The 23,329-nt window shown below is 44.6% G+C and overlaps 1 protein-coding gene across 1 annotated transcript in view; it reads left to right on the plus strand.

The window, feature by feature from the left end:
• The window catches only part of TENT5B (terminal nucleotidyltransferase 5B), a 62,460-nt gene that overhangs the window by 33,892 nt on the left and 5,239 nt on the right, over window positions 1-23,329 (plus strand). The window contains exon 3 of the mRNA XM_044435127.1: window positions 13,550-13,832. Within this exon, the coding sequence (XP_044291062.1) occupies window positions 13,599-13,832 (234 nt within the window). The 5' untranslated portion in view covers window positions 13,550-13,598. The remainder of the gene's footprint in view (window positions 1-13,549; window positions 13,833-23,329) is intronic.

A 23,329-nucleotide genomic window follows, 5' to 3' on the forward strand; every position in this document is an offset into this window, starting at 1 on the left:
GTCCCACGTGCCAGCAATGTGGATCCTCTTGAATCCCAGTGGCTGGATTCCATCTGGAAGAAGCTTACAGGGGCTGGGAAACATAGAGGACTAAGGAGTGAAAGATAAAGGGAGAAAGACTGGCTTGTTCGTGCAAGTGAATAACATTGTCCATGAATGAGAAAACTTCACAACCAACATAAGGCATCTGTGGCCATGGAAGATACTGCAGGCTTCCAACTCCTATCTTCCCCGTCCATTGGCCATACCAGCCAGGACTGATGAGAGCTGAACAGTTCCCCACCCTTGCTTCAGGGCAAGAGGAGGCTTCCTTTAGAGGAGCCCCCCCCCCTCCATCCAGCACTATGGCAGCTTGGCAGGGGACCTTTGGCATATGAAATGCATGCTCTGCTGAAGTGGCCTTAATTTGGGCTTTGACTAGACAGTGCAAGATAGAATTTCCATGAGACCTAATGACTGTGAGTCAGAATGCTCTCCACTGAGAAGATCTCACCTTTGCTTGGTCATGGAAGCATGGCAACACGGTGTCATACAAGCCATTGCTAGTCGCTCAGTATCTGCTGCTTTCTTTTCTTTTTTAAAAGGTATTATTATTATTATTATTATTAAAGATTTTTATAGCTCGTTCTCTCAGCACTTGCTCTCAGAGCAGTTTACAAATGTTTACAAACATTAAAAACAACATAACACAATTATCCATGAAATCCATACAAAAATACAAGGGAATACCAAGGAATAACAAACATAAAACAACAACATATTAAACCAGAGCAACCAATCATTATTTAGAGAAAAACCAATATGAAATCACGACTTCTAATCAGCAGTTAAAAAGACAGGAAAATAAAAAGGGTTTGACCTAGCACCGAAATGTATAAAGTGTTGGCACTGGGCACATCTTCCTGTAGAGCTGGTTGCATATACGGGGTGCCTCTACCAAAAGGCCCCTTCCCCTTGTCACCACCTTCCCTTTCTTTCCTAATCCCAATCTGCAATAGGCTTTACAGCTCTACTATAAATATTAGTAGCCATGAAATCCCAGATTTCTTCAGACCATTCACTCGCATGATTTTTATACAGGTTGCCCTTTCCCCACAGTGTGTACTAGACTTGCGTGCTGAGGCTGTGTGTGACACGGCCAGCCTCAACAAAACAGCAGCAACTCCAAGCTGGAGTTAAGTCTGATCAGTTTTCTGCTGCTTTCCTGCCTTTCCCCCCCACCCCATACCCATGAGTGGCCAGCCTTAGTCCATAAACTGGGAAGTAAATGCAATGCTGCTTCCCCTGTCCTTTGAGAAAATAAAAATTGGAATGTCTTTTCAAGCCTTCCCTATTGTCTCTTTTGTCTCCCCCGCTCCCTGTTTTCCTTGCTTCAAATGGGAACTAGCTGGAAATGCACACAATGTGTGTCTACTCAGAAGTCAGTCCGTGCTGCTTACTCTTTCTCAAGCATGAGGGGAGGGAGCTTCCAGTCTTTAGCAATTACTTTGGGATGGAGGGGAACACAGGTGCTGGTCTCCCCATCCATTTTTGTGGAAGGCAGGAGCAACCTGTGAAGAACTTTTCAAAAAGTTTCTACTTCTTCACCATTGAAGGTGCGCATATGCTTATTTTTAAAAGAAACTTAAAAGGCTGTTCCCCCAGCAGACATCACCTTTCCAACTCCACCCATTCTCTTGCAATTTCTTCTTAATGTTTATACTACCCAATAGCTGAAACCTGATTGCATTTGTGCATGACACAGTGGCAAGCGTGTTTTGCATAAATGCTGTAGCAGCACTCCCTGATGCTTGAAGGGGCCACAGCATAAGCTGGTCCCTGGTCACTCTTTTCTAGCTGTTGCTACATGTGGACAAGCTGTCTGCAACTGGTGGCAACCCTATGCATGACAGCCCTCCAGAATGTCCTATCCATGACAGCCCTGCTTAGTTCTTCAAGGCTGGGGCCTCCTTTACGCAGTCAATCCATCTCCTATTTTTTCTTCCTTTTCTTCTTCTGCCTTGGACACTCTTCTCTGGACATGATCACATTTGCCAGGGTCCTTAGAATGCAGCACCTGGCCAGGCTACAGCAAGACACCTTGATGGACCCCCTACCTTTAGTGACTCTGTTTCTGCACCGCCATTATCACCAGTGGCTTTTGCTGCCCGTTCGCTTTCTCACGGTTGCTTGCCCGACAGGCAGAGACCCGGTGCGTGAGCAGGCTGGAGCACCTCTTGCTCCTCCTTCCTGCCACCACGGCCAGCGCCAGAAGCTGCAATCACCGGTTAAGCAGGGGAGCAAATCTCGGGCTGTGCTGTCGGTGTGCCCCTACCTGTGGGTGACGCTTGACCGGGCCTCCCCAAATGCTGGTCCCCCGTGGCACTCAGAACCGGACACAGTGCTCCACGGCTGGTTCTTGCACTGACCACAGCCCGACTCAGCACTTCCAAACCTAGGTCACTTTGGAAGCAAGGTTGTGTCAATACCTTAACACGGATGAAACTGCTGTGTGTGCAAAACCCAGGCTTTTTGGCTGCGTGCTCTGCAAGGCCTGGAATGTGTCTCCCTTTTGCATTGCCACACGTCCTGGCTTTATTGCAGGAGGCAATGAGTGGCTGGATACTGTTGCAGCCTGGCATTTATACACTTAGGTGATTATATAAATAGCTGGCATTCCTTGATGAAGCTAATTAAGGGTTCCATACAGCAGAAAGCTCTCCTTAGCAAGTCCCACATCAGCATGAGCGGCCTGGCCTGTGTGTCTCATCTTGCGCCATTCCAAAGGAGCGTGTGCATGCGAGCTCCCCTTGGTTCATGCCCTAAGGAAACACGAACCCAAGACAAAGTTGTTGCTATTGAAAACTGCTCAGTGGAGCTGAGATCTAGTGTGGTATAGTGGCTGGGTTATCAGACTAGGACTGGAGAGGCCCAGCTTCAAATCGCTGCATCTTCTGTGTGACCTTGGATACTTTCTCTTCCCAAACCTACCTACCTACCTCACAGGGTTGCTGTGAAGAAAAATATTGAGTAGGGGGAGAAAAGTACGTAGGTTGCCTTGAGCTCCCTAGGGGAATGGCATGGATACATATATGATACAATAAAATGGGGATTCCTTTAGATAATTCTTGAATTCTTCTCTTTAAGTCTTCTTTTACATATTTATTTTTTCTCAGCTAAGCTTTGCAAACAGGGTAAATGATCAGCTGGATTCAGAAAATGCAACAAGCCATTGTGGGTGGTGGTTTTTAACCATAGTCTGTAATATTGGCTGTGCCCAGTTATGGTAAGTTTGACCTTCAGAAACCACGATAAGATACAACAGTTTGTTCTATGGCTTCTCTGTACTACCATGGCTTGTCATGTTGTCTGAATCCAGGACCAAGGTTTCTACCACGGAGTCCTCTGGAAAGAGTGGCAACTGTTGGCACTGCTCCAGCTATGCAGCCTCTGTGTGTGGAAGACTCAGGCAACATAGGCAGGGAAAGATGCACTTTGGAATTCAATTTCAGGTACAGTGGCTGGTGGGATACTTGTCAACAGTGGAGGACTGAGCAGGGAGGGTGGAAACCATTATAAAGTAGGAACTAGTTGATTCCCTATCAGGTGGACCCTGGTAAAAACCACAAGTCATGGTAATTAAACTGGGTTGCTTGTCATGTTGCGTAAGCACAGCCATAGTCTAGGGCAACCTGAGACCATTCTTGACCACTGGGCATGTTGCAGGAATTTCTGGAATTTGATGTCCGGAACAGCTGGAGATCTACATTCCATTCTAATTTTCAACCAAAACCTCCTCTCTTGTGACTTAAACTATCAATCTAGCCCTACTGTGCCCGTGACAGCCCTTTAAGTGAAGGATCTTTTCATATCGCCCCTCAATTCTCTTCTCTTGGCTGAACATGCCGAGTTTCAATCTTTCTCCATAGGACTTGTTTTCTGTATTGCTGACCTGTTTCCTCTGAACCTGCTGTAAGTCTCTGAAGCCCAAATGGCAGGTCAAGATATACCAAAGTTTCTGGCCCCTTTCCACACTGGGTATAAATAAATAACAGTGTTTACTTTCAAGGTTATCAGGGCCAGATAGAACTGAAGAGATTGGAACTGACCCACAAGACAAAAAAGCAGCCTGCACACCCATAGACCAAATGGTGTCTTCTGTGAGCAAAAAAATAGAAGAAAGCAGGGTGCAGAATAGGATTGACTGACAAGCGACAGAGTGGAGAATCACTCTAGATCTGGGCTAAGGAATCTGTGATCCAAAGGCCACAGATTTCCAGCTGAATGTTTTGCTTAATTTCTTGTGGACCATACTAACTTGTGACTTTCTAGAAGTTGCAAGCCAGTTCTTGTTCACAGAACAAGAATCTTTGTGGGAATTGCTTCCCCTTCCATTCATGCAGGTGAAAAAAGAGCTCTGGCAGTTTTCCCAACCTGGTGTCCTCTAGATGCATTAAACTGTAACTCTCATAATTCCCAGCAGGATGGCCATTGGCTGGCAATGATAGCACTTGCAGCCCAGCTTTGGATGGTGCCAGCTTAGCAAAGGCCGAGCTATGCAGTCTTGCAAACTCTGCCTATTTTTGGCTTCTGGTTCAGCCCACCAATACTTGAATTTCCAGTCTGAAAACAGTCCTTCATAGGAAAAAGATCTGCTGTAGATATTTGTTGAATGGTCAAAGATTCTGCTGCATTTGGTATATCTCACTGATTTATGGTCCAGTTCTGTTATAATATGCATCTCTTATCCAAGAGATTCTCCCTCAATCATGAATTCACTGAGGCGTCTTTGGAGTTAGTGGCTACCAGGCTGCAGCTTTAAGAAAACCATCTGATGTTTTAGGGCTGAAAAGCATGTACATCCTGAAGGGAGCACTCCTGGATAATCCTTGATCCAGAATGTATTTGGAAGCAGTCATGCAGTTAGGTAATTTCAGACTTTAACCTTAATGGCCTTGTCATAGCAGCAACGGTAAGCAGGTTAGCAAATAATGGGTTGGATCAAGACTTATTTATGCTTAGAACAGACACACTGAGATCAATGGGACTCAAGTTAGTTATATGACTAATGTGCTCCATTCATTTCAAAGGGCTTACTCTAAGGATGGATAGGTCAAGATCCAACTCAATGGGTATTATTTCACTTAACTCAAAATGGGGTCAGGCAGGCCTGCTGTGCTTGGGGGATCGTCCTTATTCTGCTGAGCAGGATCCTGACTCTCTGGCACCAGAATTCTGCCCTGATGGCACCATGCCAGGCAAGAGAAGGCTGACCTACCTAGTCTGAGTCTGCAACCTTTCCCCTGCTCTGCTCCAGTTTTACTGTTTCTATCTCATTTGATCTTCCCTCTGTAAGTAAATCATCCTGTGATTGATTAGAATATCTCTTAATTGGCTTCCCTTTGATAAGCCTCCTCACTGGAGTTCCTTTTGTGTGCTCTCAGCTGTCACATGCACCCAGGCTTGCAGGATTCCAGTTGGGCCTCCTTTGATGCCATCAAAGCTCCTGCCTCTATGAGGGAAGCAGACACATGAATGCATGCCAGTAAAGCATGTGTCACTGCCACAGTCTCCCCCCATGGCTGCGCTCTTGGCTCACCCTCACAGCTGCACTTTCCAATGGCGGTCTTCCTAGCCTCACACCTCCACTGTTACCATGAAAGGGTCCCGAACACGGTGCCTGTGGACACCCAAATTTTGAAATTTTGGAAAATCCTTTCCCCTTTTTTAATGTACATGCAAAGTGTACCAGTGTGGTGTAGTGGTTAAGAGCATGGGACTGGGACTCAGGCGATCTGGGTTCTCATCCCCGCTCAGCCATGGAGCCGACTGGGTGACTTTGGGCCAGTCACAGCCTCTCAGCCCAACCTACCTCACAGGGTTGTTGTTGTGGGGATAAGATGGAGGAGGAGGAGGATATAAGCTGCCTTGAGCCCTTTGTAGGAAAAAGGCAGGATATAAATCGATAAATAAATAAATAAATGCATACAACTTTCTAGCGATCTTGAACATTTGAAGGTGCCACTCATTCAGATACTGAAAATGTCATAAGGTCATAAGGTCCTCCATTCAATCCTTTCAGTGTTGTAATCCTATTTATTAGATTTATATTCCATTTATATCAAAGCAACTTACATCATTCTCCTCCTGCTGCTCTCAGTCTTATCACAACAACAACAACCCTTTCAGGTAGGTTGGGCTGAGAGTCTGTGACTAGCTCAAAGTCATCCATCTGGCTCCATGGCTGAGTGCAGACTAGAACCCACATTGCCTGAGTCCCAGTGCTCTTAACTGCAACACCACACTGGCTCTCAGAAACATCAGTCTTTTAGCTGTCAAAAGGACCCAGAAATCCATTTATGCTGACCATTTACAAAAGTTTTTGCTGAATAAGATACATAGAACCTAAGATCCAGACAGAACATTTTGCTGAATAAAATACACTGAACCTAAGATCCAGGCATTTTTAGGTGGTGCCCATAGCAGTTTCCCAAATGTGCCCATGGAGCCAAAAAGTTGGGGACCCCTGACTGAGAGGGAGTGCAGTATTCCAAGGGCAGGGATTCGAGTGTGGCTGGCATGTTTTCCATGTGATGGAGAGGACAGAGTGCTAAAGCTTGGCTCCAGAGGCCAAACACTGAAGCAAACTGAACAATGAGCCACAAAGATCCTGACACATTTTGTTAGTGCAGAATTAAGGACAGCAAGGATGATTAGGATGAATCAGGTCTCCTAATGGCCAGTACAAGTGATTAATCGGACAGGACTGTAATGGCAATAAAAGTAAATTGCTTCAACAAGTACATCAACTCGGTTGTTATTCTTCTCTCCCACCCCCAGCCCCTCCCCATCCATTCCCTCTAATTTAGAAAGCTGCTTAGAAGTGGCTACCATTATGAGCCTTGGGATTGCTCACTCTCCCTCCCTTTTGTCTTCCAGCACAGGACAGCTGCGAGGGAGAGACTGGAAACGCTTGCTTCTGCTTTAGATTATCCATACTTCAATATTACAGTGACACCCTAAACTTAGGGTTAGGTTTGCTGAAATCAACAAGTTTCATTAGCTATGGTTTGAACCTGGCATGTTTCTGTAAACCATGATTAAGATTAACTGTGGTTTGTCAAGTTTTGTCCACATGAGGGATAAGTGAAAATTTCATTTGGTTTAGAAGATTTTTTACAAACTTGTGAACATGTACAAATATCTCCATAGACACCATGGAACGGACTTGAAATTCACAGAACTAAATCTGGAAGGAAGCAAAACCAACCAATTTGCCACCTCTTATCCAAGTGCAATTGCTGCAAAACCAAACTGCCTGGATCCAGCAAGGGTCTCTATAGCACCTGCTAAGGGCATGGCATGGCATTGTTGGGCCAAATCAAAACGGGTTCCTTGATGTTGAGTTTTGATGTTCTTCTTGTTAATTCATCACAGACAAGTAAACATCTGAAGATGCCTTCTGTCCAGTCAGACTATCTGCTTGTCTTCTGGCTGGCAGCAGTCCTCTTGTAAAGGCAAAGGAAGAAGCTTGGCATGGAGAGGACTTGAGAAGAGGACTAAACTTACTTTCTGAAAATGACTATCACTGCAGTTAAGAATCAAGTACGGGGCCACAGCAGCCCCCTAATAGTACCTTTAGGTCAGGAGACAGATAAACGTGCTCCAAGCAGCCTGCCCTGCACCCCCTAAGGTGACCTGTTGCTTTCAGATGCAGCGGAAGATGCTGTCTCAGCCCCAGTAAGAGTTGCCTTCCCCCTCAGCTGGCTTCTGCTGGTAGAATGGAAGTGATCCCGTCTTTTGCTCCAGCGACAACGTGATTTGATCAAGCCGACTCTTAGCTGCTTAGTTCTCTCTTGGGTTCTAGTTTCTTTCTTTCTGTCTTTTTAAAGGAAAAGTATATGTAAAAAACTAAAATAGAATAAACAAGCAAAGTTGCCAAGGGATTTTATACACACAGTTAGGACGGTTGGTGTGCTTTGCCCTTTCCGGTCTCTTAAATTTGCTGTGCAATTTCATGTGGCTGCCTCTAACCCTGCCAATTTGGCAGAAGGAACGTGTGGGCCACTCTTGCTCTGCCGATTTCAGCCATCTAAGGGTTTTCCCTGGGGTGAATACAAAATATGCTGACAGGGCCTGTCTCCTCCAAACTCTGCCTCGCAGAACACCCCCCAAAAAGCCATTTCTGAGGTTCCCTTACAGCCTTAGCCCTCGAACACCTAGCCCATACTAGGACTATGAGATTTACTGGGACGGTTTGATGCCTTGCAAATGTATTTAACCATTCATCTCCAGTGATCTTTCTTCCAAAAGACAGGAAACCCTGTCATTACCTCACACCTTCTGCTTGGGAAAATGAGAAGCACATAAATCTAAGATACTATAGTGGCCTACCCTCTGGTTGACATTCTTGGTGCCCACATTCTCCCAATTACTTTAAAATGTCTTTTCTAGATATGGAGTTACTGTAGTTATGCTGGTTGGTGTGCTTTGCCCTGTGAGGTGCCTTAACTCTCTGTTTTGTGGTTTTTGTGAACTTTTAAAGGGATTTTCTTTAGCATCTTGGTGCTATTCTGTGTGTGTGTGTGGGGGGAATTGATTAGGTTGATTTTATGTTTTATAATTCTTTGATGAGGAACTTGCAGTCTAAGATAAATAGGAAATCTACAAAAATAGAAGTGTTTGATTGTGGTATACAGTGCACCAATATATTCTATTCAGATGCAAGGTTCCATTATGTCAATAAAGGAAGCCACAGGTTAAAAAATGCTTCCTGGACTGCTGGATGTTTATAGCCAAGGAACAAATGAACAAGGTTTCACCATGTTCCCATACAGACACATCACTGCAAAGACTTGCCTGCACAAGTATTTCCACAGAATTAGCAACCTCCTGGGCTCGGTGTTCATACCCCTTAAATGCTAGTTAATTAATGAAATGGCCACTTCTCTTTCTTTTACCTCATTATTTAATTTTTAAAAAAATACTTACTCTAACCCACCCTTCTCTGATTTCTTGTTTGGTTACTACAGCCATTTTTTAAAAAATTAATACAAATGACATAGAAACCAGTAAAATCAATACAAACATTAAGTTAAAACTACAACATGTCATAGCATTCACAAAGAACCTAAGTAGCATACATTGAGTAACCTGCTCCCCAGAGGCTTTTGCAAAATTCAGTATCAGCAGTGGGCAATCTGTGACCCTCCGGATGTGTTCAAGCAACAACAACAACAACAACAACAACAACAGAGGGAAGGATCCAGATACCAAAATCAAATTAATTTGTAGGTCCAGTGTGTTTTGGAAATCCTTCCTCAGGGCTAGTAAATAATACACACACACACAGAATGACATAATCAGAAAAACAACATGAACACATAAATAGCTGTGATTAAATCTCTTGATAATCTGTTCCTATTAAAATAAGATTGTTCTAATTTTCATTTAAAAATTAACATTCAAAAATTGTTAAAACTAGCAATAATGAACACATACACAAAACAAATATTGGAGCTGTTCACACAACCAAACCACAGTGGGCTGAGATGTGCAGGGGGGCATGCTGAGTATCTAAACTGCAACTGCAGCTTGTTGCGTCATCCAAACTCAGCAAGGTTGGGTTGTGTCAAACAATCCTTGTAGAACCCACAGTCTCTTTTTAGGTTATACAAGTGTTTAACCCTCTCACCCATGCCTGCTGGGTCTGGATGATACCACAAGCAGAAATCATGGCTTGAATATTCAGGATAGTTCCCCATAGATGATGCAGTGTACTGTGGCTTAAATAAGCCACGATGAACCAAAACAATATGAAATTCAGTCATTGTTTAGTTGACAAACTTTTCTAAGAACAAAGCAGCCCTTACAGTTCAAAAACTTCTCCCCCAACCTAGTGATCTGAAATGTTTTGAACAACAGCTCCCACGATCCTTCACTATTGCCTATACTAGCTCAAGCTGATGGGAACTGTAGGCTACAGAACATCTAGAGGCCCACAAGTTGACCATCCCTGCTCTGTCCTGTCCAGCAGAAGACATTCAACAATGGGAACAGGCAGAGCCTCTGTAGGGATGGCATTCCAGAACAAGGGCTCCATGACCCGATTCACATTCCCTCCCACCAATTTTCAGTTGGCAAGGGAGTCCGAGAGTAGACTTTATGATGCTAATCTTTCATTCATTAAGCCAATAGAAACAAGTGGTCTGAGATGAGCAACCTCTGTAATCTCTTTATACTACATCAATTCTGCAAATTTCCAAAGTGCTTGCCAGGAAGAACGATTAATTAAGGAGGCGGTCCTATGTCCACATGGAGCCATGGAGTGGAGAGGGACCTCAAAAGGTCATCTAATCCAGCACTCTGCTAATGCCACTACAGCATCTTTGTAGTTGGCCATAGGTTCAAGGAGGAAGAGCCCACTGCCTCCCAAGACAATGCCAGATCACAAACCTAATGCCGCAAGTAGTTCAAGGAACCAGACTGGTTCTGCCTGACAACCTCTCTGGGGACAAATTGCCCTCTTCCAACCTTGCTTTAACTGATCAGAAGCATATCATGTCAGCAGTAAGAAGTGACACAATTGAACCAGCATGTGAAGCAGTTCTGTTGGAATCAGTGGGACCTTCTGTATCCCATATCTGGATCAGGATACCAGTCTTCAAGAGGAAATCAGTCGTGGAAGAAGTAATATGGAATAATGAGAGACATAAAAGAGTCTGTCAAAGTACTGCATCAGCAGAAGCCCATAAGGAAGTACACAGAAATAATGCTTCTATAAACACTGGATAATTGGAGCTCAAGGCACTATTCATATTAAAAAATCATCACATCAAATCCAATTAAAACTTAATTTTAAAAGAGAAGAAGGTGAAGATACATTAAAGAGGGCAATGGATCTTCTCAGAAGCTCGTAGAGCAATAAGCACACAATCCTATGCACATTTAGAAAAGAGATGTCCTACAACTTCCAGTATTCATGATCTAGGCTGGAAAATACTGGAATTTATAAGGCATTTTTTTCCATCTAAAGTTGCACAGGATTGCTCTGTTAATGAATAAAGGCTTCAGATCAAATACCAAAGGAAGGAGCAAAAAACACCAAGAGGATCCAACAAAGTTTTTGTGGATGACATTTTATGGACCAAAACTAAGCATAGAGAGACTTTGGTTTGCTTTCTCTCTCCTTTAAACAAGAGCTTACCAAAATTTACAGATCTTTTTTCATAAATGGGATAAGAAGAACTTGATTAAAAAAAAAAAACTGCGAGAATACAAAACCAACAGATTTGCCTCTCCAAGTAGAGGGCCATGAGAGGTTACCTGAAAGTCTGCGTTTGAATTCCTGAGTATTCAACAAGGTTATGCTGAATTAAAGTTGCCACATCTTTTCACCCGTATCTTCTGAAAGGCTGGTCATCTTTACCAGCTACTTGACAGACAGATGGAAAATTGCCCCTCTCTGTGCTGGAGATGCCACTGAAGTTGGCCAATGCAGATGGGTAAGGATGTTGCTTGAGAAGCAATTTGTGTTTTATTACAAGTAAGAACTTCTCCAAACTCACAGCCTGCTTCATAAATAGGATTGAAAGAACATGAGACTCGAAAACATTGAATGTGGGAGAAAATATGTGGCAGATCTCCCTACTTCTCAAGAGGAGCACTGTTTGTCTGAAGCATAAAGAACCAGTGTGGTTTATAGCTAGAACCATTTCCTCCCAATCTGGTGCCCTCCAGAGGTGCTGGACTGCACCTCCCATCATTCTGGCTGGGGATGATAGGAGTTGCAGTCCAGCATCTCTGGAGGGCACCAGGTTGGGGAGAGCTGGGTTAAAAGGTTAGCCTGGTATGGGGAAGATCCAGCCTCCCATCCCCATTCAGTCTTTCACAAAACTCCCTACGTGACCTTGGGCTGGTCTCACTCTCTGTCTTAGCATAACCTACTTCACAGGGCTGTTGAGAGAATAATAGGGAGGGAGGGACTACATACATTGCTTTAAGTTCTTTGGAGAAAAGGCAGGTAATCGATTAAAATAAAGTACATAAAGTGCTTCCTGTTAAAATTACAGCTGTCTTTTTAAAAAGAAAAAAGCCCTCTAAGAGATGCAGAAGCAGAAAAAGGAAAAAAAACCCAAACCCACCCGTGCAAGCAGTATCCATCCAGTTGTTCAGTGAGGAGTCAACTTGCCCATGCTGCTGTAGCCAATGGAGACAATCCAACATGGACTTAGGCAACTTTAAGCCTGCTGAAATCAGCTAGTTTAAATGTGCCTTACTCTGCGGATAGGGCATTTTCGAGGTCTTTCATGGAGAGGGTTGTCCTAAGTCAGAAATGGCTTGATGGAACGTAACAACTCTGTGCTAGACTGTGGCCAAAGCCTTCAAAAGTACTAGACTGAATAACAAACGCGTGCCACTCATTTTATTTAAACTTATTTCAGAAGGAATCCTATGCCTGTTTAGATGGGAAAAAGGGCTTTTTCTGTCTGAACATACGCAGAATTAAACTGTTATTACAGAACTTTAAACACAGCAGAGAATGTGCATTCAGGCTTTCATTATTTCTCCTTTGCTTATAGCATCGCGCCTGCAATGTATCCAAGAGCCTCACCACCACAAAATTCCTAGCTGCGAGCCTCGGGCTTGCCACTCACCTGCATTTTTCCATCTATAGTCTCTCCATCCAAATGCTCCTCCCACGACTTAAAAGATCATCTACTTGCATAAAGTTCAGGAAAATTACCCACACCTCTTTCATTAAATCTTCCCATATACTTCTCTCCTCCAGCTTTCGTTTAGGTTAGTGTACCTCAACACGCCATCCTGTTCATCATCGCTGCCTTTGAGCAGCAACTTTTTGTATATAAATAAAAAGTAGGTAGGTGGGTCTCGTTCTGTCTCTCCCACTCTCTCTAATACGCCTCCACCTCCGGCACAGTAGAATATTTTAACGGCTTTACCTCCTAGACTAGATTGTTTTAGCTAGTCTCCTGTCTCTTTAAATCCAGTTTAACCCCGGTGACCAATCACAGACAGGATTCCCTTTGACGTCCGACAGCAATCCTCGCTTCTTCCAAGTCCTCGTTCCATCTATCTTTCCCTCTTCGCCTTCCCCCATCCCTGTTCGAATTACATAAAGGGCGGCACGCCTTATTGAGCCCCCTCCCTCGTCGTTTCCAATGAGAACGCCCAGAGCTTCCAAGGCTCGTCAAGGATTGGTTTGCCCAGTGGAACCAATTGGGCCGCGCGGCCGCCGGCATATAAAATGCGAGTGCGCGTTCGCCGCCGTCTGCAGTGCTGAAGCGTTGCTGGCGCAGTCGGAGGAGGGGACGGGTGGAAGCAAGAAAGGGACTTGGCAGTTGCACGCGCCGCGGTTACGCCTTCCCTTTCCCCGCCCCCTCCGGTCCCCTCAAGATATACTCGTTTTTCTCGGGGTTGCGGGTTTTTTCCGACCTTCCTCCTCCTTCTGGAATTTTCCTTGGGTTATTTTTCTTTTTTAGAAACGTACCAGTTTTGCTTTCCTCGGTGACTCAGCCCGCTTTTATTCTCTTTTATTGCCCCTTCTCAGGCTGTCTCCTCCTTTTCCTTCCTTCGTCTCCTTGGGAGGGCTCCTCAGCATGCGCACGGCGGGGTCGGCGGCTTCGGGGACGGGCGCCGGCGGGAGCGCGGGGAAGCCGCAGCAGCCGCCGCAGCAGCCGCCGCAGCCGCCCAGCAGCGGCGAGGATGAGCGCTTCAGCGTTCTGAGCTGGGAGCAGGTGCAGCGCCTGGACCACATCCTCGAAGAGGCCGTGCCCATCCACGGCCGAGGCAACTTCCCGACCCTGTCGGTGCGGCCGCGCAGGATCGTGCAGGTGCGTGACACAACCGGGGGAGACGTGCCCGGGCGGTTCCGCCGTACGGACACAAGTTAGATCCGAACTTGGAGGAAACTCTTTGAGGGGCTGTAATGAGGCTTAATTACCTGCAGTCCCGCTGGGTTCAGTTCATTGCTTCCCTCGCCATCTGAGGGGTGTTTTACCTGGGAGTAAGTGCCTTTGGCTTCCGTGCACTTACTTTTAAGCAAGCGTGCTTAAGATTTGGTTCCAAATGGCAAAAGAGAAGCCAAGCCTGAGGCGAAGTTTCTTCCTTTAGCTACCCAAAACTATGGTGACAGCCGTCCCTATGTATACTAGGGGCTCATCTGTTAATTGCGAACCATAGCCTATCTCTCTGCAGGAGTAAAATAACTAAAGTGAGAGACTTTAAATAGCACGTATAGTTTGAGTAGTAATGCACTTAATGCAAAAGAGCATCCATTACTCTGGAGTAGACCTAAGTTAAGTCATTCAGGTTGATTCACTGAGCTTACTGTATTTGATAACCAGAACTTTCCTCCTGCCAAGGGAGACTTTTGAAAGAGCGATATGACTGTCCTAATCATGTTTACTCAAATGTAAGCCTCCATCGGTTCAGTGGGTCATACTCCCAAGTAAGTGTGCATAAGGTGTCAGCTTTAAATAACCAGTGTAGTTGTCAACTGTCATTAGGTTTCTGCTAAATACAGCTAATTTTGGAATTAACAAGCATGGTTCAATCTGAGCCAGAAAGCCTGCTATAAAGTAAAAGTACAATATATGTCAGTTGTACAGTTTTGTTCTGTAGGCAAATTGAGATTTTGAAGGGGCTTCTCTCTGTGACTCATATCAGGATGGGTGCTTAGGCACCAGTATGCAGCCAATTAAACTTTCATGGTGGCACCCCCCCCCCACCATATGCGCACACAAGCCTGAGAAGTGAACATTTAGCACTTAGTTTTTCTATACTGAAGATAATGCTTTTTGAACAAACCTGGCAATCTCACCACAATTTCTTACTGAAATAGCTGTGTGTTAATTCAATTTTTCTGCTAGGAGATTAAGTTTATAGCAGAGGAATACTTTGAATGCAGGGCTTCTGTATTGTTAGCTGAGTACTAAGTTAGCTTCTGTGTTAACCTGAGTTGGCTTTAGTTTAGGAAATGAAGAGGAGAACTTTGGCCAGTAATAGTTGAAAACATGGTGTGTATGCAGGTTTAGTAAGAGTATAAGAACTATGCTGGATCAGACAAAAGGCTTATCTAATCCAGCATTCTGTTCATACAGCAGGCAACTGTCTGAAGGAAGGCACCTAACTACCTACTCATGTCCCCCAGCAACTCGTATATAGAAGAATATTGTATTCACAATAGTCCTGAAGGGTAGACCAGTGTTGCATAAATTACAGGCAGGGGCCAAGAACAGTGGCTTATGTTCACTTGTCTTCATACTGAACTTAGTTCCTGCGATTTTTTCCCCCTTCCCTGTAAGACCGTGGGTTGGAAAAGACCCTGGGTTACCTTGGAATTTAGCAGAAACTGGGCAGTTACAGTGCTGCTCAAGATCCTCCTGTGGAAGGAGACTGCACATTTCTGTCTGGCCAAGCTCCTTTTTGGGCCTTGCACCCCTGATTGCATTCTGTATTTAGATGCCCTCTTTAGGCTTACTTAAAAAGAACAGTATTTAGGGCTTGTAGAATCTGTGTGGCTCAGTGCAGTGGAATCTCAGTGGCCTGACCCCAGCCATGTGAACTGATGAGTCTGAAAGCATTGATTAGAGATGGTTTGGGGAAATAGCCCCTTGCTTCCCACTCACTTCTGTATTCTTACTGTACGGTATATCTGGGAACATTTGTTCTCTGGATTGGGTTACGGAAGAGGAGAGCGCTTAGGATTCTTTGTCAGGGAAGTGTGGCAAAGTAGGGTCTACCCATACAGTAGTGTAGAAGACTAAAGTCCCTTGAACAGCTGTGGTAAAATCCTGCTGCAAGAAAATTTTTTGCTGTAGTCCATGTCCTTTGCATGGAGTACGTGACACTGAGGCACTAAGGAAGGGTGGTATAGATGCTAAATAAGAAAGTAAAATTGAGAGTAGCACGGAAGAGGGGAGGAGTTCTTCCTCTGAAGGCTGGGGTGTGTCTTCTGCCAGTAAGTGGTTAGCAACCTTGCTAACATGTTGAGCAGGAAGGAGCCCCTGAGTCTGGGGATGGGCCAGTGTTCCAAGCCTGCGTTGAACTATGCATATTGCCAGAGTAGCTCCTTCTTGAAGACATAATCCCTTGACAGATTGCATGACAGGAATGCTTGGCATGATAGGGTTAATGTCTCCATGCATCAAGTGAGGTATAAAACCACAGGTCAAAATTTCTAAGGATATGGAAATAAAAGATCACAAGTGGGCAGAGATGCCTCTTAAGCCAAGCTGTGCTTGAGCAGCAGCGCTCGCTTGCCGGCTCAGAGGAAAGAGAGGAGAATGCGCAAGGTACTTGCTTGGTGTCTGCCAGAGGTGTCTCTCTGTGGGCAGCTTGCTTTCAGCCTCCCATAAAGCAGGATGCCTGTTGCAGCATTTGACACTTTGTCACCAGTGCTTCCATATATAGTGCATTTTTGTGGTGTCACATCAGCCTCTTGTCAAGGGCTGGTGGCTGACTTTTCCATACCAGACTGGATGCCATGAACAAATGGAAAAGGGTGTCCTGCTGCAGAGCAATGTGTACCTGAACTCTCTGTCCTCCACACCAAAGGCCAGATTGACCAGTGCATTACCATGTCGGTTACAACAATTCATAGTAAAAGTAAAGGTTGAGTCCACTAACACCTTTCCCTTTCCATGCTTGTGATTCAGTGCAAAAAAAGGGGGGGGGGCACCAGCTGTAAGCTGTAGCGATGGTGCTGGATTTCTGGTATTGCGTATCTCACAAGCAGCCAGGACAGGTTAAAATCCTGCTGATCAGGTGGCAGGGCGGCATGGAGGGGGCTGGCCCACTGGCCCACTGCTGCTTTGGAGCATGGTTCCATCTGGCGGAGTATTGTTGGTTCAGACTGGCAGTAGCTCTTCCAGTTTTCCATCAGGATGCTTGCCTGGCCTCCCTGGAGCTGTTGGGGACCAAAGCTGGGATCTTCTGCAAGGCCAAGCAAGTGCTGCACCACTGGGGAGCTCCCCCCTCCTGGGCCCAAGTAAAATTTCACTTAAATGAGCTGCTGTGTGTGGAAGCTCCCAAGGTCACTCAACTTTGGAGGGCCCCCATTGACTAGTCTTACCAAAGCAGTTCATGTCGAACATTGAACTCTGCTCTGATGAGTTTGCATACTCACTGGACCCTCGCTTGGCAGGCCACTGTCTGCTTATATGGAGCTTGGAATTTGCTAGCAGAAAATAAATCTGCTGACATTGTGATATCTGGTCTCTTGGGCTTGGCCATCTGCCATCAGAGCTCAGGGTTCTCTAGCTGAAATTGAAAGTGAATGCCTATTTGGTAGCTGTAACTTTGGAGCAGGGATGAAACCCATGCAGTGTTCCTAGTCCCTATGGCTAGGATATGTGGTTGAACCTGTGATGTGGGATAAAATACTAAGTTTTGTCAAGAGGCACAGTTGCATTTATACATGATTTTAAACTTACAGATTAGTTAAGGCTTCTGTCCAATACGCAGATAAATGGATGATAGGACTTAATAAGCAGAGAAGGTTAAGTAATAAACAGTGAAGGTATCTGGTTAATAAGGAAAGGCTCTACAAATTGGTCTATACTAAGGTTCACATACTTGGGTTTATCACAACAGCCCTGTGAGGTAGGCTAAGCAGAGATAATAGTAACTTGCCCAAGGCTACTTGTGGATTTGAACCCATGACACTCAGAATTTAGTAGCACCTCTATGTCTGGCTTCACCTGCAGAAGTGAGAGCTATTCTAGAATTGACCCACAGATGGCTGAGAAGAACGAAGAAGTGGAGTGGGAGACCAGTGGAATATCATATAAGGAAAAAGTGGTGGTGAAGGCAGTGTTCCTACGAAATGGGCAGAGTCTTATTACATTGGTAGTAGTGTCATCAGTCTGTGCCCTTCATTATCTTGATGATGAAGGTAGAAATAATATAGTAGGCTAACAGGTTCCAGATTTATAGCATCTGTTGATGTCATAGTTTTGACATTGTGAGCACACTCTGGATTGCTTCTTTTTTTAATATGACTGTTGGGTTAATGAAGCCAAACAGTTATAAAGCAACATGTTGTGCATAAATGCACCCACAAGTTTGGACTTCTTGGAAGGTAAAATGTACAAGCTGATGAGTACCAGGGTAGATTTTTAATGTTCTTGTTGGAACAAAGTGACTTGAGCACAGACATTTAAGGGCAGTGTAATAGGCTGAGTGGTTGAAGAAATGGGAACAACCTGAGGCAGGTAAATGTAGGACCACAGCTCTATAGAGCCCTTGTACTGGATTCTGAGGCTTGGCCATTTCTAAGTGTGGGGCTTGCTGCCAAAACAAGTCTAGTCTGTTGCTTGGAAGTGGATCTCAACACATTAGATCACTGAGTGAAGATTTCGTTTTTACTTGGCATCTAAGTGGCATGCAGGCAGCCTCAGCACGTCTGTAGAAATGCACATCCTGCCACTTGTTCAGGTGTACCACCTTGTCTTTCAGATCGGGGGGTGTGGTAGGGCTGAGGAATCTGTATTGGACAATTTCTGTATGGGTTAAGTATCAGAAGAGAAGCCCACTGTGTGTACAAGATTCAAATATGGGAGAAACTGCAGAACTGATTTGCATGTACCCAGACTGAATCTGATTTGTATGTACTGCATTAACTAGAAGCTAAGGCTTTGTGCTTCTGCAGCTGCTCACTTGTATTTCTATTTTATTTTTCCCAGTCTTCTCACCCTCTTCCATTTGATCCTCCTAACAACCCTGTGAGGTAGGCTGAAAGAAGGGAATAAACCCAGCATCACTAGCAAACTTTGTGTCTAAAGATCTGAACCTGATCTCCCCGAGTCTAGTCCTATCTTATAGCCAGTGCAACTGCTGCCCATGATGTTTCTTCACCTGGAAAACTACCTCATGGGGTTGGGTAGCGAACATGTGTTGGTGCCAAGTTGTGCATGTAGCAAAACACACAAAATCCAGTGAGGGTATCTGTGTAGGAAATTGGTGGACTGAAGTCTCAAAGCTACAGTAGCTTTGATGTGCATTGTCCCTATTGCTTGTTGACCCCCGCCTCCCGTGAGACATGGGACAATACTGGAGGCTGCTTCGAGTACAATCCATTTGCCCTGAAATAGCATACTCTGCTGTGTGTCATCATAGCCACAAATTACCAGGGATTTGTTTGTCCATAAAGTAGCGAAGGGTGCTTAGTAGGCAGTAATGTTGTGCCAATAAGCTGCTTGCATATTCATTTTGCATGGGAGGTGGCTTCATTCCTCAGCAGTGACTCACTCATGTAAAATAAGGCACATTGGGTTCTAATTTTGTTAATCATTGTAACCACTGGCTATGTTCCGCCATAGCAATTGTCAGGAATTGAACCAGGTATGATTGATGAATTGTGGGTGAATTTCCTGTTTTAAACATAGTACAGAATTTGGTGCTAATGGCGCTGTGCACAATGGTGAATTTCATGCTGGGCATTTTTTCTAATTGTATAGTTTGAACCATATATGCTCAAACCATAAAACTACCTGCACTTGATATATGAATGCAATTAAAATCTGTAGTCAAGCAGTTTACTTAGCGTAGACAAATTCGTGTTTGTATGTGTTTAATTCATTACTGGCATTATAGTTGAACTTGAACTTCTGCTGAGCTCTAGCTAAGTCATAAATGTTCTGCAGAGCAGGCTTCCAGTAAGGGCAGGAGTGCTGAAACAAACCAGCCTTCTGTTAATGTCCAAGCACATACAGCCAAAGGAATTTAAGGTTAAATCTTGGTGGTTAATGAATTTCAGCTCCTCGTGAATTGTCAGAATCTGACAGCTCTGTGTGTCAGTCATCAGCACAGAGTTATTGAACATGTGTCTTCTCAAAAGTGTCGGATCCCTCAGTGTTGCCCCCGCAGCTGTCCTTCTGCACAGGCTTCGAAGGCAATGCTTTTGATAGGATGCAGCTTGCTACCAATGGCTGTGGTTGGATGACTGCCTTCCATTGGCCTTTCCTCTCAGACTGGGAGCATGGGTGTCAACGGGGAGTGGTGCATTGGAGCAGTGTAGCAACTGCAGTGGGTGTGGTGGTGTGGAGTTTCTAGCAGCTAATGGGGAAGACTTGGCTGGTAAGGGATGGCAAAATGCTGAGCTGGCACAAAGGGCTTTCAAGGGCAAGCAGGAACAGGTAGGAAAGGGGCTTGGCTAGGGATGAGTCAAGTCTTATTGGATAGGGGAAGGCAGTTGGAGGTAGCAGTGGTGCTGATGAAGGGATTCTGATAAACAGTATGTGGAATCATGGCATGATGTAATGCAGCCTTCCCCAAGCTTGACCCTCTAGGGCTAGTATTGGACTGTAATTCCCAGAAACACTCTGTGCTGGTTGTGGGGGGTTCTGGGAATTCTTCATCCCTATACAGCAGCATTTCCCACATGATGCCTTCCAAATGTGTTGTAATACATGTGGGAAAGGCTGCTCTATGGGGATGAAGAGAGCTGTTCTTGCCCCACTGATTCCAACAATCCATCTCCCCCTTAAAAAGTAGTGTTTGAAACTGTGATGTGGCCCCTAATTATATGCCCTGTGAGAATGGCTAAGAAGTAATGTTGCAACACTGGCAGCGAGTGGCAATGATTGCAATGGCACATGAGATAGTTGGGGTGTTGTAGTTGTCTCATACTAACAAGAGAAATCTGTGCTCTCTCCCTCTCCAGTTCTTTGGACTGCTACAATATGTAGGTAAAAGGAAATCTACTTCTCCCTCAAAAAAAAAAATCTCCTGAAAGAAAAATAGGTTGCTTCTTTTGAAGGCATCTTCCCTTCTACACAAAGACTGCAAAGGGACACTAATGAATCAAGTGTTCTTCTTGTAGTTGCTAGGCATGCTAAAATAGGCGGGTAGAACGAGGAGCAGTTGGATGGTAAATTGAACTGATCATGGGCTATGGGTGATGGACAAATGTTGCCTTTGAGTATGAAAGATAATGCTTGTTAGCTTAGCTAGCCTGAGTCAGTCAGAGCTTGCAGAAATACACAAATGGGAATGGAGTGGTGAAATATGGCATAGAGCCAACTGTTGGAACACACAAAGATGGATTCTAACAGTGATGGTATCTGATTATACTTAGTGTATTGTAGTCAGCTAGCAGGAAAGAAACTGCAAACCTGAATTTAGGTTATCCTTTGAGCAAACAGTCAATGCAGAGTAGCTTGCTTCAGGTAGTTGAAGGTAGTTCTGTGACCTGAACACTCTCTGGTAAATCGATAAGCTAGTTGGTCAACTTTAGCACTCACCTGGCATCTATCTATGCAATTCAAAGGATGTAGCCTAGATTAGATAGTGCTTGGAAAACACTATTGTATTGCTAAACAATGCCATTTCTCATGATACTTGGATAGTCTAGTAGAAGGTACAACTCTGCCCGATGTGATTGAACTGGTTTTATTCAGTCTATTAACATTAATCAACTTGGCAAAAATGGTAGAAATGGGGGTGTCAAGGACCAAGGACTGTGTTCAGACCTAGTCAGAGGAGCTTCCATGTATTGGTGGGTACAAGAACTGGCTGATTCCAGAGCATGGAGGGCTGTAAAAGGTCCTTGCTCAGTCCATAAAAGAAGCCCATCTGATGAAACAGTTGGATCAAATACCAGCCCACACTTCTTCCTCTTCTAAGAAACATCCCTTTTGTAGGCTTCAGTAATACTGGTGTAGCATTAAAAGGCAGTCAGTGCGGTTCTTCCTATAGTTTTAAAAGCATAGTAGCACACTCAATGGCTCTCAGTAATTTTCTGTAAACAAAGGCAAATGACTCTGACCAGACAAACATTAGTCAGCCCAAAATGCAGAGGTTGCCAATCTCCAGCGAGTAACCTAAAAAGGAAGTCATTTCTGTAATGCTTGGTGTGTGTGTTGCCTGCAAACCAAAAGAGGTAAGGAACATTAGCTGTCTGGGCAGTTGAGCTGCTGTGCCTGGCCTGCTGGGTGGGTAGGTGGCACACAGTGGCTCTGTATTCTGATTAGTGCTCTGCTGTAATTGGTTTTGCCAGTAAAGTACCAACTTGCAACAGGCTTGCTGTGTGGCAGGCCAAACAAACCAAACTTTAAAAAGGCAAAACTTAACCGTGGCTATATCCATACTGTACCTGATGAATGTGTTTGTACAGTTGTCAAAGGCATACCATATTTGTCAGAAATAAAGATAAGGCTATTAACTCTGTCTTCGTCCAGTGCCTGAACTGTGTTAAAACTTCCCTTAGTAGAAAACTGGGTAACTTCTTAACTAATATGCATAAACTTTGTTAGCAAAGGAAGTCTTTTCCCTTGCCATGGAGTTTTTGAGATTTAGTTGATCTCTGCTTAGAGGATAAATTCCAGTGTTCAGCTTCTGAGACATTAGTTGGTGATGTAGTTCTCTAAAAGTTCAGCTCTTCATTATATGAATGTGTTCCAGAGAATTCATATTTTCTGGATAAAGTCAGGCTGCAGCACCAGGAGGAAGACACTTAAAGCTACACCTTAGCTGGTTCAGTTCATGTCAATGTTCTAAGCACCTCACTATACTCAAATTTCGGTGTAGGACTTTCTTTGTATTTCTATTGATGCAGCTGACTCAGAGAAGCACTAGCTGTCTGAAAGGCATCATCTTGTTTCTCTTTTCTCTCTAACTTACATAATATGGTTCAGTATTAATTTGCAAAATAGAATTTAAAACTTGTAACACTGACAGCTGTCCCTTAGCTTGATTTGATGTTGGAATGTCAGGTGCCTAAAACTGCCCAGCCTACTAGTACACATCCCTGCCAAAGGGGTGTCTCGTGTCTGGTCTGCTGCAGGATCTCTTCTCCTTGAGCATTGATGGAGCAGCTTCAGAAACAGGCAATTTACTGCTGGTATTCTTAACCACATTATACACTCACAGATGTGTTCATGGTATATAGGTTGTTTCAGTCACCTCCCTTTATTTTTAATTTTTCCATGTGGCACTTCTTCAAGGAAGGTTCTAAAACTCCTGACTCAAGAATAAAGGCTGCGGGAGGAGATACAGTCACTTGCATCTAGCTTGCCGAGACAGCCAGTGCCTTAGGGTGGGAACAGCAAAAGTTCTCCAGCTCCCATCACGGAAGATTTGAAGACCTGTTAGCAAGCATGCTAATGTAAAAGCCAGACTCTGAACCTGTTTAAGGTCAAATTAGATGTAATGTGGGGACTGCAGGTGGCGCAGTGGTTTAAACCGCTGTGCTGCTGGGCTGGTTGATCGAAAGGTTGCCAGTTCGAATCTATACAACGGGGTGAGCTCCCATACTCTGTCTCAGCTCCTGCCAACCTTGCAGCTTGAACGCATGCAAATGCAAGTAGATAAAAAGGTACCACTTCGG

The sequence above is a fragment of the Varanus komodoensis genome, unplaced genomic scaffold (genome assembly GCF_004798865.1).
Source record: "Varanus komodoensis strain SLA01 unplaced genomic scaffold, ASM479886v1 scaffold29_1, whole genome shotgun sequence".
Taxonomy (NCBI): Eukaryota; Metazoa; Chordata; class Lepidosauria; order Squamata; family Varanidae; genus Varanus; species Varanus komodoensis.